We start from the raw sequence: 20,238 nt of genomic DNA, 5'->3' as shown, positions 1-20,238 counted from the left end.
GCTAGGGTTTTTTATTTTGGGGGGCTTTTTATTTTTATAGGGCTATTAGATTATCTGTAAATAGTTTAAATATTTGATCATTTATTTTTTATTTTGTGTAATTTAGTGTTTGTTTTTTGCAATTTAGGTAATTGTATTTAATTAATGTAATTTATTTAATTTTAATGTAAGGTTAGGTGTTGGTGTAACTCAGGTTAGGTTTTATTTTACAGGTAAATTTGTATTTATTTTAACTAGGTAGTTAGTAAATAGTTAATAACTATTTACTAACTATTCTACCTAGTTAAAATAAATACAAACTTAGCTGTGAAATAAAAATAACACCTAAGATAGCTACAATGCAACTATTAGCTATATTGTAGCTAGCTTAGGGTTTATTTTACAGGTATTTAGTTTTAAATAGGAATTATTTAGTTAATGATAGTAAGTTTTACTTAGATTTATTTTAATTACATTAAAGTTAGGGGGTGTTAGGGTTAGACTTAGGGGTTAATAACTTTAGTATAGTGGCGGCGATTTTGGGGGCAGCAGATTAGGGGTTAATAACAGTAATGTAGGTTGTGGTGATGTTAGGGACAGTAGATTAGGGGTTAATAATATTTAACTAGTGTTTGCGATGCGGGGTATGGCGGTTTAGGGTTTAATATGTTTATTATAGTGGCGGTGATGTCGGGAGAGGCAGAATAGGGGTTAATAATTTTATTTTAGTGTTTGCGATGTGGGAGGGTCTCGGTTTAGGGGTTAATAGGTAGTTTATGGGTGTTAGTGTACTTTTTAGCACTTTAATTATGAGTTTTAAGTTACGGCGTTGTAGGCTTGTAATACCGGCGCAAAGGAAGTCCCATTGAAAAGGACTTTTGGAAAGCTGCGGTAGTTATGTTGCGTTACGTCCAAAAAAGTGTGCGGTACACCTAAACCTGCAAGACTCGTAATACCAGCAGTAGTGAAAAAGAGCCTTAACGCTGCTTTTCACCCATAACGCAAAACTCGTAATCTAGTCGTTAGTTCTCTACAGTTAAACATTTGCACAAGTAAAGCATAGCTAGATTATGTGATCTATACAAAAAAGTTTAAAATATTTATATACATACTCACACTAAATAATATATACAGAGAAATTTATAAGAACAAGGAAATTTAAAAAATCAAATGGAGATCATAATCCTTGTTTAAGCCTATAGGATGCAAGGTTTTAAGATAATGGATCCACCACACTTCTCTCTTTTTCAACTCTAACTCCCTATTACCACCTCTTCTTAGTTTAGGAATATGGTCAATTATCTGAAATTATCTCGTGGAATACATGCACGCAATAATTTAAAGGGACAGTCTACACCAGAATTGTTATTGTTTTGAAAGATAGATAATCCCTTTATTTCCCACTCCCCAGTTTTGCATAATCAACACAGTTATAATTATACACGTTTTACCTCTGTGATTACCTTGTATCTAAGCCTCTGCAGACAGCCCCCGTATTTCAGTTCTTTTGACAGACTTACATTTTAGCCAATCAGTGCTGGCTCCTAGGACCTCTAAATGCGTGAGCACAGTGTTATCTATATGACACACATGAAGTAACACCCTCTAGTGGTGAAAAACTGTCAAAATGCTTTCAGATGAGAGTGGGATCTAAAAATTCAAGTCTAAAGTGCAAAATAAAGGATATAGGACACAAAATCCCATGGAAAGGAAAGAGACTTGAAGATTAGTATTTCTTATTTTTTGAAGGTAGAGAAGCTTTGTAGTTGGAATAAAAAAAAGAATACAAGAGTTGGTGAGGGCTTAGGCGAAATTGAATTATGTTTTATTTGTATTAATTATTAAGTATGTCCCTGTACTGTACACCTGATTGTGTAGGGAGAGAGAGGACAACAAGAGAAGACAGAGTTTAATCTTGAGGACAGAATGCAGAGAAAGTGGAAAGAAAAATATAAGGAAGAACAAGAGAAAGGAGAAAGAGAAAGAAAAGGGAGAGAAAGAGGAAGAAGAAATAGTCGGTGTATGGAGGGAGGAGAAAAGAGCAGAGAGAGTAAGAGAAAGAAAAGGGAAGATATAGAAGATAGTGAGAGAGATAAGAGAAAGAGAGAAAGCAGAGAGAGTAAAGAGACAATGGAGGGGACGATAGTGGAGGGAGAAAATACGGAAAGTGAAAAAAAGGGGAGTACGAGAGTAAAGAAAGAAGAGGAAAAGAGGAGAGCATGCGAGAAGGGACAGATGAGAGGGTATAAGAAATGTTAATATCAGCTTATGACCCCTGGGGTTAAAATACTCAAAGTGCAGTCTCCCTTTCCTGCACTTGACAGCCAGAGATATTGCAGCTGTATAAGAGGCTGTGAGAGCTAGATAATGCAGCTGTGCAAAGAGAAAGTGGGTAGGCATTGCCACTATGTTACAAAAAACTCATGTCCCGAGACAGAAAAAAAACACACACACATTTTCTATATATAGTAGAAAATGTGTTTCATTAGTATAGTTAAACAATGTTTAAGTTAAATAAATAATATAGTTTAGTGTTATCTTCTAATTAAGTTTTATTATTTCCAAAAATTTGTTGCAATATACATTAGAAAATGCTAGCGTCCAAGATTAGCTACAGCTTTTTATATAGTATCAGCAGAGGGGTATTGCACTGATATGCCTCTATATTCGCTTTTGCTCCTATAAATTATTTTAATTAATAATGGTCGTTATCATTTCAGGTTCAAATTGGAAAAATATGTGTAAAGGGATATTAAACAGTAAATAAATGCTGGATATAATAATGTACCCAAAGAAAAGATTACCCTGGGAATAATATGTAGATTTTTTTTTAGTTATATTAGTTGTTTAAATATTGAAGAAATAGGTGTAAAGTTTTAATTTCTTCAAAGTACTTTATGTTGTGTAAAGTAATGGGCCTGTCATGCTGAAATCTAGGGTTCTCTTATCAAATATTTTCTGCTGACAACAAATAGGGACAGATAAATTACACAAACAATAGTTTTAAGGAATATAGCAATTTTAAAGTAATTTTATCAGGATTTAAAGTCCCTTTACATTTTTCAGAGTTAAATTACATAAACAAGCTAAAAAAAACAAAAGTATATATTTTACTACACATAATTAAACATTTTATATTACAATACCCTGTATCAAAGTGTTTAATGTCCCTTTAAACATATCAATATGTGAGTATTTAAATAACCAGTATACTCCTCCTCATCAGTGATCCGTGTGAGGCTGCTGTGACGTAAGTAGTGCTGCAGATATCACAGTAACTAATATGCAATATGTGATGAATGGCCTGTAACATACACAGCATCTCACTGCACTTTCTCCCGGGAAGGTAAGTTTTAAGGTTGCACACATACCTATATTCAGCGAGAAGGTAAGTTTTAAGGTTGCACACATACCTATATTAAGCGAGAAGGTAAGTGTTAAGGTTGCACACATACCTATATTCAGCGGGAAGGTAAGTTTTAAGGTTGCACACATACCTATATTCAGCGAGAAGGTAAGTTTTAAGGTTGCACTCATACCTATATTCAGCGGGAAGGTAAGTTTTAAGGTTGCACACATACCTATATTCAGCGGGAAGGTAAGTTTTAAGGTTGCACACATACCTATATTCAGCGGGAAGGTAAGTTTTAAGGTTGCACTCATACCTATATTCAGCGGGAAGGTAAGTTTTAAGGTTGCACACATACCTATATTCAGCGGGAAGGTAAGTTTTAAGGTTGCACACATACCTATATTCAGCGGGAAGGTAAGTTTTAAGGTTGCACTCATACCTATATTCAGCGGGAAGGTAAGTTTTAAGGTTGCACTCATACCTATATTCAGCGGGAAGGTAAGTTTTAAGGTTGCACACATACCTATATTCAGCGGGAAGGTAAGTTTTAAGGTTGCACACATACCTATATTCAGCGAGAAGGTAAGTTTTAAGGTTGCACACATACCTATATTCAGCGGGAAGGTAAGTTTTAAGGTTGCACACATACCTATATTCAGCGGGAAGGTAAGTTTTAAGGTTGCACACATACCTATATTCAGCGGGAAGGTAAGTTTTAAGGTTGCACACATACCTATATTCAGCGGGAAGGTAAGTTTTAAGGTTGCACTCATACCTATATTCGACAGGAAGGTAAGTTTTAAGGTTGCACACATACCTATATTCGGCGGGAAGGTAAGTTTTAAGGTTGCACACATACCTATATTCGGCGGGAAGGTAAGTTTTAAGGTTGCACACATACCTATATTCGGCGGGAAGGTAAGTTTAAAGGTTGCACACATACCTATATTCAGCGGGAAGGTAAGTTTTAAGGTTGCACACATACCTTTATTCAGCTGGAAGGTAAGTTTTAAGGTTGCACTCATACCTATATTCAGCGGGAGGGTAAGTTTTAAGGTTGCACACATACCTATATTCGGCGGGAAGGTAAGTTTTAAGGTTGCACACATACCTATATTCGGTGGGAAGGTAAGTTTTAAGGTTGCACACATACCTATATTCAGCGGGAAGGTAAGTTTTAAGGTTGCACACATACCTATATTCAGCGGGAAGGTAAGTTTTAAGGTTGCACACATACCTATATTCAGCTGGAAGGTAAGTTTTCAGGTTGCACACATACCTATATTCAGCGGGAAGGTAAGTTTTAAGGTTGCAAACATACCTATATTCAGCGGGAAGGTAAGTTTTAAGGTTGCACACATACCTATATTCGGCGGGAAGGTAAGTTTTAAGGTTGCACACATACCTATATTCAGCGGGAAGGTAAGTTTTAAGGTTGCACACATACCTATATTCAGCGGGAAGGTAAGTTTTAAGGTTGCACACATACCTATATTCAGCAGGAAGGAAAGTTTTAAGGTTGCACACATACCTATATTCAGCTGGAAGGTAAGTTTTAAGGTTGCACACATACCTATATTCAGCGGGAAGGTAAGTTTTAAGGTTGCACACATACCTATATTCAGCGGGAAGGTAAGTTTTAAGGTTGCACACATACCTATATTCAGCGGGAAGGTAAGTTTTAAGGTTGCACACATACCTATATTCAGCGGGAAGGTAAGTTTTAAGGTTGCACACATACCTATATTCAGCGGGAAGGTACGTTTTAAGGTTGCACACATACCTATATTCAGCGGGAAGGTAAGTTTTAAGGTTGCACACATACCTATATTCAGCGGGAAGGTAAGTTTTAAGGTTGCACACATACCTATATTCAGCGGGAAGGTAAGTTTTAAGGTTGCACACATACCTATATTCAGCGGGAAGGTAAGTTTTAAGGTTGCACACATACCTATATTCAGCGGGAAGGTAAGTTTTAAGGTTGCACACATACCTATATTCAGCGGGAGGGTAAGTTTTAAGGTTGCACACATACCTATATTCAGCGGGAAGGTAAGTTTTAAGGTTGCACACATACCTATATTCAGCGGGAAGGTAAGTTTTAAGGTTGCACACATACCTATATTCAGCGGGAAGGTAAGTTTTAAGGTTGCACACATACCTATATTCAGCGGGAAGGTAAGTTTTAAGGTTGCACACATACCTATATTCAGCGGGATGGTAAGTTTTAAGGTTGCACACATACCTATATTCAGCGGGAAGGTAAGTTTTAAGGTTGCACACATACCTATATTCAGCGGGAAGGTAAGTTTTAAGGTTGCACACATACCTATATTCGGCGGGAAGGTAAGTTTTAAGGTTGCACACATACCTATATTCAGCGGGATGGTAAGTTTTAAGGTTGCACACATACCTATATTCAGTGGGAAGGTAAGTTTTAAGGTTGCACACATACCTATATTCGGCGGGAAGGTAAGTTTTAAGGTTGCACACATACCTATATTCGGCGGGAAGGTAAGTTTTAAGGTTGCACACATACCTATATTCGGCGGGAAGGTAAGTTTTAAGGTTGTACACATACCTATATTCGGCGGGAATGTAAGTTTTAAGGTTGCACACATACCTATATTCGGCGGGAAGGTAAGTTTTAAGGTTGCACACATACCTATATTCGGCGGGAAGGTAAGTTTTAAGGTTGCACACATACCTATATTCAGCGGGAAGGTAAGTTTTAAGGTTGCACACATACCTATATTCAGCGGGAAGGTAAGTTTTAAGGTTGCACACATACCTATATTCAGCTGGAAGGTAAGTTTTAAGGTTGCACACATACTTATATTCAGCTGGAAGGTAAGTTTTAAGGTTGCACACATACCTATATTCAGCGGGAAGGTAAGTTTTAAGGTTGCAAACATACCTATATTCAGCGGGAAGGTAAGTTTTAAGGTTGCACACATACCTATATTCGGCGGGAAGGTAAGTTTTAAGGTTGCACACATACCTATATTCAGCGGGAAGGTAAGTTTTAAGGTTGCACACATACCTATATTCAGCGGGAAGGTAAGTTTTAAGGTTGCACACATACCTATATTCAGCGGGAAGGTAAGTTTTAAGGTTGCACACATACCTATATTCAGCTGGAAGGTAAGTTTTAAGGTTGCACACATACCTATATTCAGTGGGAAGGTAAGTTTTAAGGTTGCACACATACCTATATTCAGCGGGAAGGTAAGTTTTAAGGTTGCACACATACCTATATTCAGCGGGAAGGTAAGTTTTAAGGTTGCACACATACCTATATTCAGCGGGATGGTAAGTTTTAAGGTTGCACACATACCTATATTCAGCGGGAAGGTAAGTTTTAAGGTTGCACACATACCTATATTCAGCGGGAAGGTAAGTTTTAAGGTTGCACACATACCTATATTCAGCTGGAAGGTAAGTTTTAAGGTTGCACACATACCTATATTCAGCGGGAAGGTAAGTTTTAAGGTTGCACACATACCTATATTCAGCGGGAAGGTAAGTTTTAAGGTTGCACACATACCTATATTCAGCGGGAAGGTAAGTTTTAAGGTTGCACACATACCTATATTCAGCGGGAAGGTAAGTTTTAAGGTTGCACACATACCTATATTCAGCGGGAAGGTAAGTTTTAAGGTTGCACACATACCTATATTCAGCGGGAAGGTAAGTTTTAAGGTTGCACACATACCTATATTCAGCGGGAAGGTAAGTTTTAAGGTTGCACACATACCTATATTCAGCGGGAAGGTAAGTTTTAAGGTTGCACACATACCTATATTCAGCGGGAAGGTAAGTTTTAAGGTTGCACACATACCTATATTCAGCGGGAAGGTAAGTTTTAAGGTTGCACTCATACCTATATTCAGCGGGAAGGTAAGTTTTAAGGTTGCACACATACCTATATTCAGCGAGAAGGTAAGTTTTAAGGTTGCACTCATACCTATATTCAGCGGGAAGGTAAGTTTTAAGGTTGCACACATACCTATATTCAGCGGGAAGGTAAGTTTTAAGGTTGCACACATACCTATATTCAGCGGGAAGGTAAGTTTTAAGGTTGCACACATACCTATATTCAGCGAGAAGGTAAGTTTTAAGGTTGCACACATACCTATATTCAGCGGGAAGGTAAGTTTTAAGGTTGCACAAATACCTATATTCAGCGGGAAGGTAAGTTTTAAGGTTGCACACATACCTATATTCAGCGGGAAGGTAAGTTTTAAGGTTGCACACATACCTATATTCAGCGGGAAGGTAAGTTTTAATGTTGCACACATACCTATATTCAGCGGGAAGGTAAGTTTTAAGGTTGCACACATACCTATATTCAGCGGGAAGGTAAGTTTTAAGGTTGCACACATACCTATATTCAGCCACTTTGCCAGCGTGCTTCTTCATTGCTGTGTCTGAGCTCATGCCATAGAAAAGCATAATTTTTTTCCCATTTTTCTCCATGATTTCCCCTGAACACTGGTCATGTCCAGCAAGCATTCCTCCCAGCATCACAAAATCTGCTCCGGCTCCTGTTCCCCCCCCCCCCAAAAAAAAAACAGAAGAAAATAACATTCTGTTAGCTGTATGTAGTTAGTGAAGTATTATATCAGAATATGTTATATCACACTCGGATACAACACAATTCTTAATGGAAAGTTAAAAGAAGTGATAACAACTAAAAAACTTTGAGATTTTTTTTGTTACATTTACAACTGGAATGTAATTTAGCTTTAGTTTTTTTTTTTTTTTTTAATACATTGATAGAAATATTGCATTTTTAATTCCTATTAAAGGCATTTTGCTATATATTTGTATTTGCAGCATTTATTTAGTAATTACTTATATTGTTCATGTAAAACGGCACTATCTACCAGTCAGGTGATCAGTGGGCCAGTGAAGTGAAGACCCTGTAAGCATGTAAAACACACAAGCAAGTGGCCTACCACAAAATAACCCCCCCAAAATAAAAACACCCCCTAATCTTTCATAAGCTGCATCCAGGTGGATTCTTTTGGCTGCGTGCGCAGCCAACATTCTTTTGGCTGCCGCGCACAGCCAACATTCCTTTGAGGATGCATGCACAACTGGCGTGTCCGACGGACACATTACAAACGCGATTATAGTATAGCAATATACAGTTGTATGCAAAAGTTTAGGCACCCCTGACAATTTATATGATTTTCATTAATAAATAATTAGGTGTTTAGATCAGCAATTTCATTTTGATCTATCAAATAACTAAAGGACACAGTAATATTTCAGTAGTGAAATTAGGTTTATTGTATTAACAGAAAATGAGCAATATGCATGAAAACGAAATTAGACAGGTGCATAAATTTGGACACCCTTGTCATTTTGTTGATTTGAATACCTGTAACTACCTAGCACTGATTAATTGGAACACACAATTGGTTTGGTGAGCCAATTAAGCCTTGAACTTCATAGACAGGTGCATCCAATCATGACAAAAGGTATTAAAGGTGGCCAATTGTAAGTTGTTGTTCTCTTTGACTCTCCTCTGAAGAGTGGCAACATGGGGGCCTCAAAACAACTCTCAAATGACCTGAAAACAAAGATCATTCAACATTATGGTTTAGGGGAAGGATACAAAAAGCTATCACAGAGATTTAAGCTGTCAGTGTCCAGTAAAATTTGGTGGATGTTCCATCTTGCTGTGGGGCTGTGTGGCCAGTGCCGGTACTGGGAATCTTGTTAAAGTTGAGAGTTTCCACTCAATATCAGCAGATACTTGAGAATAATGTTGAGGAATCAGTCACAAAGTTGAAGTTACGCCGGGGCTGGCTATTTCAACAAGACAATGACCCAAAACACTGCTCAAAATCTACTCTGGCATTTATGCAGATGAATCCGTACAACGTTCTAGAATGGCCATCCCAGTCATCAGACCTGAATATCATTGAAAATCTGTGGGTTGATTTGAAGCGGGCTGTCCATGCTCGACAACCATCAAACCTAACTGAACTGGAGATGTTTCGCAAGGAGGAATGGTCCAAAATACCTTCAGCCAGAATCCAGACACTTATTACAGGCTATAGGAAGCGTCTAGAGGTTGTTATTTCTGCTAAAGGAGGCTCTACTAAATATTGATGCAATATTTATTTTGGGGTGCCAAAATTTATGCACCTGTCTAATTTCGTTTTGATACATATTGCACATTTTCTGTCAATCCAATAAACCTCATTTCACTACTGAAATATTACTGTTTCCTTCAGTTATTTGATAGATCAAAATGAAATTGCTGATCCAAACACCCAATTATTTATGAATGAAAATAATGGAAATTGTCAGGGGTGCCTAAACTTTTGCATACAACTGTATATAGCTATACTATAATCGCGTTTGTAATGTGTCCGTCGGACACGCCAGTTGTGCATGCATCCTCAAAGGAATGTTGGCTGCGCGCGGCAGCCAAAAGAAGAGCCACCTGTATATGATGGTATTTTGGTACAATATATATCTATACCTATATATATATATATATATATATATATATATATATATATATATATATATATATACACGTATATATATATATATATACACACACACGTGATTCTATATAGGTATAGGCATACTGTATATAGGAATATCTATTTAGATATCTATTTAATACAAAGAACATATTCTGCTATGTGCAGAACATTGGAATGTGAAATATTTACAGTAAATACATAGTATAACACTTATTAAATATGAATATTGCATAAATATCTTTTACACGTTCATGTTCTTAACTGCAAAGGGCTCCAATGCACATATATATATTTCTATGTAAATACATAAATAAATAAATACACATATAAATACATAACACATACATATGTACACATATATATATCCTATTATATAAAAGGCCAAGTGTGTTTGTCCGAAGTTGTCATGCGCAGTAGAGACAGCACGAGGACAAACACACCTGGCCTTACCTGACAATCCATGCTGTTTGCGGCGAAAGTGAGCGTGACCGGGTGGGACCGTGAGCGTGGCCGGACAGGGTCGGGGCGTGACCGGGCATGGTCTGGGGCGTGGCCGGGCGCGGTCAGCGCGACAGAGAGGGGAGAGAAATAGAAAGAGAAGGGGAGAGACAAAAAAGAGATAGGAAAGAGCTAAAGAGAGGGGGAAGAGCAGAAGAGGGGAGAGAGAGCAAAAGAGAGGGGAGAGAGACAGAGCAAAAGAGGGGAGAGAGAGAGAGCGGGAGAGAGGGGGGAGAGGGAGAGAAAAAGAGAAGGGGGAGAGAGAGAGCAAAAGAGAGGGGAGAGAGAGAGAGCAAAAGAGAGGGATGGAGAGAGAGCAAAAGAGAGGGATGGAGAGAGAGAGCAAAAAAAAAAGGGAGAGAGACACAGAGCAAAAGAGATGGGGGAGAGAGCGCAAAAGAGAGGGGAGAGAGACAGAGCAAAAGAGGGGGGAGAGAGAGAGTGGGAGAGAGGGGGGAGAGGGAGAGAAAAAGAGAAGGGGGGGAGAGAGGGGGAGAGAGAGAGCAAAAGAGAGGGGGGAGAGAGAGAGCAAAAGAGAGGGATGGAGAGAGAGCAAAAGAGAGGGATGGAGAGAGAGAGCAAAAAAAAAAAGGAGAGAGACACAGAGCAAAAGAGAGGGGGGAGAGAGCGCAAAAGAGAGGGGGAGAGATAGCTCAAAAGAGAGGGGGAGAGAGAGTACAAAAGAGGGGGAGAGAGAGAGCGCATAAGAGAGGGGGGAGAGAGAGCGCAAAAGAGAGGGGGGGAGAGAGAGCGCAAAAGAGAGGGGAGAGAGAGCGCAAAAGAGGGGGAGAGAGAGCTCAAAAGAGAGGGGGGGCGCAGAAAAGGGGGCGAGAGAGAGCGCAAAAGAGAGGGGGAGAGAGGGCAAAAGAGAGGGGGAGAGAGCGTGCAAAAGAGGGGGGGAGAGAGAGAACGCAAAAGAGAGGGGGGAGAGAGCGTAAAAGAGAGGGGGAGAGAGCAAGCGTAAAAGAGAGGGGGAGAGAGAGTGCAAAAGAGAGGGGGAGAGAGAGCAAAAGAGAGGGGGGAGAGGGAGCAAAAGAGAGGGGGGAAAGAGAGTGCAAAAGAGAGGGGGAAGAGAGAGCGCAAAAGAGAGGGGAAAAGAGCGCAAAAGAGAGGGGGAGAGAGCACAAAAGAGAGGGGGAGAGAGAGAGCAAGGGGTGAGACTGCTGTACTGCAAAAAATGGCCCTTGTGAACGGGCTTTAGGACTAGTATGTATATATGTATATATATATACAGTGGGGAAAAAAAGTATTTAGTCAGCCACCAACTGTGCAAGTTCTCCCACTTAAGAAGATGAGAGAGGCCTGTAATTTTCATCATAGGTATACCTCAACTATGAGAGACGAAATGTGGAAACAAATCTAGACAATCACATTGTCTGATTTGGAAAGAATTTATTTGCAAATTATGGTGGAAAATAAGTATTTGGTCACCTACAAACAAGCACGATTTTTGGCTCTCACAGACCTGTATCTTCTTCTTTAAGAGGCTCCTCTGTCCTCCACTCATTACCTGTATTAATGGCACCTGTTTGAACTTGTTATCAGTATAAAAGACACCTGTCCACAACCTCAAACAGTCACACTCCAAACTCCACTATGGTGAAGACCAAAGAGCTGTCGAAGGACACCAGAAACAAAATTGTAGACCTGCACCAGGCTGGGAAGACTGAATCTGCAATAGGCAAGCAGCTTGGTGTGAAGAAATCAACTGTGGGAGCAATAATTAGAAAATGGAAGACATACAAGACCACTGATAATCTCCCATTATCTGGGGCTCCACGCAAGATCTCACCCCGTGGGGTCAAAATGATCACAAGAACGGTGAGCAAACATCCCAGAACCACACGGGGGGACCTAGTGAATGACCTGCAGAGAGCTGGAGCAACATAACAAAGGCTACCATCAGTAACACACTACGCTGCCAGGGACTCAAATCCTGCAGTGCCAGACATGTCCCCCTGCTTAAGCCAGTACATGTCTAGGCCCGTCTGAAGTATGCTAGAGAGCATTTGGATGATCCAGAAGTGGATTGGGAGAATATCATATGGTCAGATGAAACCAAAGTAGAACTGTTTGGTAGAAACACAACTTGTCGTGTTTGGAGGAGAGAGAACACCATACCTACTGTGAAGCATGGGGGTGGCAACATCATGCTTTGGGGCTGTTTCTCTGCAAAGGGAACAGGACGACTGATCCATGTACATGAAAGAATGAATGGGGCCATGTATCGTGAGATTTTGAGTGCAAACCTCCTTCCATCAGCAAGGGCATTGAAGAAGAAACGTGGCTGGGTCTTTCAGCATGACAATGATCCCAAACACACCGTCCGGGCAACAAAGGAGTGGCTTCGTAAGAAGCATTTCAAGGTCCTGGAGTGGCCTAGCCAGTCTCCAGATCTCAACCCCATAGAAAACCTTTGGAGAAAGTTGAAAGTCCGTGTTGCCCAGCGACAGCCTCAAAACATCACTGCTCTAGAGGAGATCTGCATGCAGGAATGGGCCAACATACCATCAACAGTGTGTGACAACCTTGTGAAGACTTACAGAAAACGTTTGTCCTCTGTCATTGCCAACAAAGGATATATAACAAAGTATTGAGATGAACTTTTGATATTGACCAAATACTTATTTTCCACCATAATATGCAAATAAATTCTTTCCAAATCAGACAATGTGATTGTCTGGATTTGTTTTCCCATTTTGTCTCTCATAGTTGAGGTTTACCTATGATGAAAATTACAGGCCTCTCTCATCTTCTTAAGTGGGAGAACTTGCACAACTGATGGCTGACTAAATACTTTTTTCCCCCACTGTATATATATATATGTATCTTTATGTTAAAGCCCTTTGCGGTCCTTTTTTATTTCTAATACCTGACATTTCATATCTTTGAGCCCTTATAACTTTTTTGTGCAATATATTTTTTTTATATTTTTTATTAGATGGTGTTATTATAAGTGTAACTGTACTTTTTAATTTATTTTTTATGTGGTTTGTGACACTTTTTTGTTTTGCAAAACAGTTACCAAGAGCTCTAAAGGATGCGCTAATCATTCTAGCGTAAATCACAATTGCACTCAAGCAATCGCATTTACTTTCAACTTGTATTACGACCGGTAAACCCGACGTGCTCAAACACCCTCGGTAAAGACCTTTTCGCTTGTGCATAGCTGTTAACGTGACACTCATACTCTAGCCCTAATTTTTTTCTTGTTCTTTGTAGAATGAATTGGTTGTTCCCTTCTACATATATACATTTGTAAAATGTCTTATGAGATATGAATATTAATAAGAATACACTTGAGTACAAGCACATTCTTATTGTGTAATTCAGCTGCATTGTATAGATATACAAGAAGTAACCTTTTAAGAACCTGTATCACTTTGCTTGTTGCACTCATTACGTCTCTAGTTTCTATCCACCAAAACCACAGACTTGGGTTAAAGGGACACTGAACCCAATTTTTTTCTTTTGTGATTCAGATAGAGCATGCAATTTTAAGCAACTCTCTAATTTACTCCTATTATAAAATTATTTTCATTCTCTTGGTATCTTTATTTGAAATGCAAGAATGTCAGTTTAGATGCAGGCCCATTTTTGATGAACACAGTGTGTTGTTCTTACTGATAGGTGGGTAAATTCATCCACCAATAAACAAGTGCTTTCCATGGTCCTGAACCAAAAAAAATAGCTTAGATGCCTTCTTTTTCAAATAAAGAAAGCTAGAGAACGAAGAAAAATTCATAATAGGAGTAAATTAGAAAGTAGTTTAAAATTGCATGCTCTATCTGAATCACGAAAAAAAAAAAATTGGGTTCAGTGTCCCTTTAAGTTACAGTAACAGGGCACAGACCACCATCTACCATAGCTATGTCTCTTTTAGCTGAAGAAAAGTACTCAAGCAATCACATTTTTGTAAAAAAGTTTGCTGCTCCAAAATAGACCCATAAAAAAAAAAAAGTGGACAAAAAATTGCAGTCTTACACTAGCCAAGATATCCACAAAATCTGCTGAGCTATATATATATATATCGGGCCCTGGACATGTCCAGCTAAAATTTACCGGGCCTTGAGGTCACTTTTGGTTGATATATATATATATATATACACACTAATGCAAGATAGGGAACCAGCACTCAATATCCAAGAGAGCCTCCTGGGTGCACTTTTAATCAGAATAATATTCACACCAGCAAAGAAGGCACTCTCCGTTGTTCACAAATTCATTTATTTGTTAAGGTAAACGTTTTCGGGGTCTCCCCTGTCCTCAGACCTCAAATTCATTTATTACCTTAACAAATAAATGAATTTGTGAACAACGGAGAGTGCCTTCTTTGCTGGTGTGAATACATATATATATATATATATATATATATAGTAAGAGCAGCAGGGATTTGCCCTATCAGTAACTAAGCAGTTAAGTGTGGGTTTAGTGGGGGCCCTGGAGTGTGGGGGGTCCTGCCGAGGGTCTGTCGCTGTGAGGGCCATGGAGTGTGAGGTCTGGCCCTGGAGGTTGGGGGCCCTTTCTTTGGCCCTTAATGTTGGGGGTCCTGGCTCTGGAGGTTGATGGGCCTGTTGGGATTAGGGCAGAGAGGCTACCATGTTCATTTGCATACATTTTAATACATTTGGGTCAGTGTTTTTTCAGTTTTCCTGGGGCCTTTATTGGTCAGTCTGCCCCTGGTGTGCAGTAGAGTAAGAGTGTGCAGTGGGGGCATGACAGGTCAGGGCCCACCAGCAGGGCTATCACGGCCCGGTACTGCGCCACGGCCCGGCTGTTGAGAAACCAGGTTCTAGCGAGAGGCAATAAAGGAGTATATAAGTAAAACAACATTTAAGGAATGAACATACCCCTGTATATATTGTTAAGCAATAAACCAGTCATAAGTAGTGCAGGGGACATGCAAGTAGTGGATAGAGGGACCTAATATAATTATATGGACATTGCAGATAGGTAGATTACTGAAATATATTAATTCCTATTATGTCACTGAGCTTGACATCCTCATATGAGCAGGAGGTACTGTTATGAAATCACAAAGTTCTCATTAAGTAGATCCTAGGTAGCTCAAGGAGCCTGTAACTACTAGCCAAATAAGTCTTAGTGATGATATGCACATTTCAAGTATACATATTGCTCAAATGAAACTTCAATATTAATATACATAGCATACATGGCACAGTAAATGTGTTTCTGAACTTATCATCCCTGCAGAAACATTAAGAGTGTCTATAGCACCTCCTAGTAAGGAAGTATGTGAAGATGTAGCCTTAAAAACTGTAACTGTGCAGATGCATCATATTGAACAAAAAGTAATATATGTAAAAACATGGGTGGTGGTAAACATTGAGGAGATCCCAAGATGTTACTAAAAACAGTTAATGTGTCATAGGTATTGAGGCTTTGAAATGTGCACCTTAGGACCCCAAGGTAGTCTTGCATAAGATTCCGGTATACATATTGTTATAACTAGGGTACCATAACCACACTTTCACATTAGATCAGTTGCCACCTACATACTAAAATCTCTGTTAGAATGTTAATTATATCAGACACTGGACATAACCTCATTATATAAGGGATGTTTTGTTCTTTAAGCCTGGTTATATTCTTAAGCAATCACAGTTATGTTCATACAAACAGAGAAAGGACTCCAAAAAGAAGAAAAACGTCAATACACAAGCTTAGATAAAACCTTAAATGATAACAAAGCCTCAGGAGTAAAACATTGAAAACATAGGGTATAATAGCGATAGGGCGCAACATCCCAGCGTAGTATAACCACAACGTTACTGGGCTCAATATCCTCCTGAAAACAGTCCAACCTGCAGTGAGATCTTGTTGCAGATACCAGGGTCCCATTGCAAATGTAGTAGGACTGCATACAAAGAGATGATAGGCAAAACAGGTACTTGAAGATACTGCATCACTCTCTGCTGCCTGAGTGTTTCCGGGTAAAGTCACCTGCTGTTTGCTGCAATGTCTCTCTAAGATCTTGCGGGCAATGTGCAATCGGGAGTCCTTCGGATGTATGTAGTTCCGTTGCTATGCTCACTGATAGGGTTTGTCTTCTAACCGCTACATCCCGGTAGGTATTCCATGTCGCAGCAGTAATATTCACGGCAGGGCTGACATATCCACCAGCCGGTGTCTCGTTTTTCAGTGCTAGCAGCGCGGTGCAGGATTCTGTTGATCTCTCATTATTACTCTGAGTGCAGGGGAGAAGTTGAGGCTCCGACATGCTGTCACTCTGTCTTTCCCTTAGAGCAGGCTCATTGTTGGTGACTGTGTCTGGCAAGTAGGAGCCGTTAGATTTGAATGCTGTATGCAAAACATTCTCAAAGGAAGCATGATGATGTGCTAGCATACGGCTCAGCTCCCTTAAAACATCGATAGCACTTTCCATAGTTCTTTATAGAAGTCTGTAGTCAGGCAGATTAGATAGAATAAACGGTCAAAAAAGCACACTTAGTGCAGCTTAACGACAGGGCCAATGGCGTCCTGCCGGGGGGTATAGAGTAGGGCCGAGATCTTGTGACGGCTCCAGGCGCTGATGCCAGCAGCGATTCAATTAGCTGTAGATATAAAAAGTTGTAGCTTCCAAAGTATAAAGCAATGATAGTAGTCATTTATACAGAATGCTCTGCAGAAAGGTGTATTTTGGAGATTTTCAAAGAAAAGCTGTAGCAGCACACAGCAATGTGACTGAACATGGCCGCTGCCCGGAAGTTCCCCCTATAATAAAATTTTTAACCCCTAATCTGCCGCTCCGGACATCGCCTCCACTAGAATAAACATATTAACCCATAAACCGCCGCACTCCCGCCTCGCAAATACTAGTTAAATATTATTAACCCCTAATCTGCCGCCCCTAACATCGCCACCACCTACATTATACTTATTAACCCCTAATCTTCCGCTCCGGACATCGCCAACACCTACATTATATTTATTAACCCCTAATCTGCTGCCCCCAACATCTCTGCCACCTACCTACATTTATTAACCCCTAATCTGCCATCCCAAACGTCGCCGCCACTATTCTAAATATATTAACCCTTTAAACCTAAGTCTAACCCTAACACCCCCTAACTTAAATATAATATAAATAAATCTAGATAAAATTACTATAATTAACTTAATAATTCCTATTTAAAACTAAATACTTACCTGTAAAATAAACCCTAAAATAGCTACAATATAACTAATAGTTACATTGTATCTAGCTTAGGGTTTATTTTTATTTTACAGGCAACTTTGTATTTATTTTAACTAGGTAGAATAGTTACTAAATAGTTATTAACTATTTAATAACTACCTAGCTAAAATAAGTACAAATTGACCTGTAAAATAAAACCTAACACTACACTACAATTAAATCAATTCCCTACATTAAATACAATTCAATAAATTAAATTAAATTAGCTAAATCACACAAAAAAACACTAACTTACAGAAAATAAAAAAACAAATTACAGATATTTAAACTAATTACACCTAATCTAATAGCCCTATCAAAATAAAAAAGCCCCCCCAAAATAAAAATAAAACCCTAGCCTAAACTAAACTATCAATAGTTCTTAAAAGGGCCTTTTGCGGGCCATTGCCCCCCAAAAATCATCTCTTTTACCTGTAAAAAATATACAGGCTGGCAGCTTTCCTAGCTTTAGAGACAATCCCCAGGGCTGTGAATGGGATGCTGCGGGGGCTCAGGATCATGCAGGGAAGTTACAGCTGCACCCTGCAGCTCCCTGTAGTCTGCAGGGTGATGGGGAAGCAGGGGCGCCCCTCCCTGGACTGATCATGTCTGTGGTGAGCAAAGTTTCCTGTGGTAGCAGCCTTTGCAGCTGGGTGGGGAAGAGTGCTTCTTTTTAAGGCAGGGAGGGTGGTTAGATAAAGAGGAAATACAAGTGGCAGAATAAGAGGCAGTGACAAGGACACCGAAGGAGGACACGGCAGGACATGTGCAGCTAGAGATGGGGAGCCCCTCTCATCGTGCTCATTAATAAGCAGGTGACGAAACAGGTGTGGGGACACCCAGACATAAGCCCGTCTCACCCACAAGCCGCGGCTCTGGTCTACTGATGCCAACGTTCCACACAGGTCCAGCTGGGAGCTGCCAGATCTGGAGAAGGGTAAAATCCCTGCAATAAGCGTTTCTGGTGGAGTAAACTATCCCTGGAATGGAAACACCACAGAGACATGCACTATCATTGGCCCAACCAAACAAGATACCAAATTCACTGTTAGTATGAATGATAATTTTTACCCGAGTGTGACATGGGCAGTACCGGTGGGTACAGGCAATTTGCCCCAGCTGACAGGTATTCACAGGGACCAAAGCTTTACCACCTGGCTTGTGGCTATTAACATGGCTAGTAATGACATTATTATCTTGCACACCATCAAATGGAGGATGAAATTGGAAATTGATATTGACCCCACTATGCCACTAGGACGGAGATCCAAATTAAAGAAACCATATGCCCAAGAGCAGCCAGTGGTTCTAAACAAGAATGAACCAATACCTCCAAGCGCACTCGTAAAACCTAATGCCAACGATGCCCAGGTGCTGATGTGGAGGCCTAAAAATCAAAAGCCAGTTGTGGTGATCCCACCCAAACGTCGACGAGCTACACAATGCTGCTAATAAACAACAAGAGAACCAAAAATCTCGTATGCTGTTCTTGCTTTATTCAAATTGCGGGTAACACTGTGTTATTTTACCTACAGGGTCAAAGAGGCTTCTCCCACCGACAAACGTTTGATGTAAATCCAGCATTTTGGTGACTTTTTTTTGTCTTTCATCAAACTTTTGCTTGTTTGGTCAACTTGGGGTGGATAAGAAGAAAATCTAATCCTGTAATTTCCCAAATAAGTGTCTCCATTATAGGAGAAAACCTTAACTGGTTGGAGCTTTTTAGTGCTATATTTTTTATTAGGAACTTAATCTGACAAATCCAGTTCTAGGGGCGAAGCCTTTGTTGTTGACATCTGCTGTTCTGGTCAAACATATATATATATATATATATATATATATATTATTTATGATTTCCCAAGTCTGCCTCCCATATGTTGCTTAACTTAATCTGTTAGTTTGCCAAATCCCCCTCCGGTACCTATCTGCTGCTGATGCCACTTTTTTATCTTAGTCTTACAAATAAAGCTGTGGAATTTTTTAAATTGGGAGATGACACTGGGCATGTTGTGTACAAGTGAGTTATTGTTTTTTCCCATAAATTCAGGGGTAGGGTAGCAAAATATTTTGCAATTAGAGAGTGAACTATGCATTGCTGTGCAATGACTTTATATCCCTCATACAGAGAAGCTGCTTTTTATAAAAAAAATATATGTGTTTGTCTGTTGCGATTTAAAATGGTACATATATGGGGTTAAAGCTCACCTAATGTCCTTATATAGAGAGTAAGGAAACGGTTAAGGGACGCAGAAGTCAACTTTAACCTTTTATGATTCAGATAGTGCATATAATTAAAAAAAAGGTTCCAGTTTACCTTTATCATCAAATGTACCTCTTCTCTTGTGAACCTTTATTAAAGGGACATGAAACCCAAAATTTTTCTTTCATGATTTACATACAATTCTGTACAACTTTACAGTTTACTTCTATTGTCGAGTTTGTTTCATTCTCTTGGTATCATTTGTTGAAGGAGCAGCAATGCACTACTGGTTGCTAACTGAACACATGGGTGAGCCAATGACAATCGGTATATATATGCAGCCACCAATCAGCAGCTAGAACCTAGGCTCTTTGCTGCTCCTGAGCTTTCCTGGATAAACCGTTCAGCAATGGATGACAAGAGAAGGAAGCAAGTTGAATGGTAGAGGTGGATTGGAAAGTTGTTTAGGGTTGTGATCTCTATCTGAATCATGAATGTC

The 20,238-nt window shown here is 39.6% G+C and overlaps 2 protein-coding genes across 2 annotated transcripts in view; one reads left to right on the top strand and one right to left on the bottom strand.

Moving 5' to 3' along the window:
* GMPR (guanosine monophosphate reductase) overlaps nt 1–20,238 on the bottom strand; it is a 257,883-nt gene that overhangs the window by 15,458 nt on the left and 222,187 nt on the right. Inside the window, exon 8 of the mRNA XM_053714765.1 lies at nt 7,719–7,878. Within this exon, the coding sequence (XP_053570740.1) occupies nt 7,719–7,878 (160 nt within the window). The remainder of the gene's footprint in view (nt 1–7,718; nt 7,879–20,238) is intronic.
* Nucleotides 18,145–19,125, top strand: LOC128659658 (protein FAM78A-like). Its single transcript, XM_053713229.1, has 2 exons — nt 18,145–18,153; nt 18,407–19,125. Exons 1-2 carry the CDS (start codon nt 18,145–18,147, stop codon nt 18,989–18,991), a joined length of 594 nt encoding a protein of 197 aa, XP_053569204.1. The 3' UTR covers nt 18,992–19,125.

The sequence above is a fragment of the Bombina bombina genome, chromosome 5, assembly GCF_027579735.1.
Source record: "Bombina bombina isolate aBomBom1 chromosome 5, aBomBom1.pri, whole genome shotgun sequence".
Classification (NCBI taxonomy): domain Eukaryota; kingdom Metazoa; phylum Chordata; class Amphibia; order Anura; family Bombinatoridae; genus Bombina; species Bombina bombina.
Note: the sequence above shows the minus strand (reverse complement) of the source record. Positions and strands in the feature narration are given on the sequence as shown.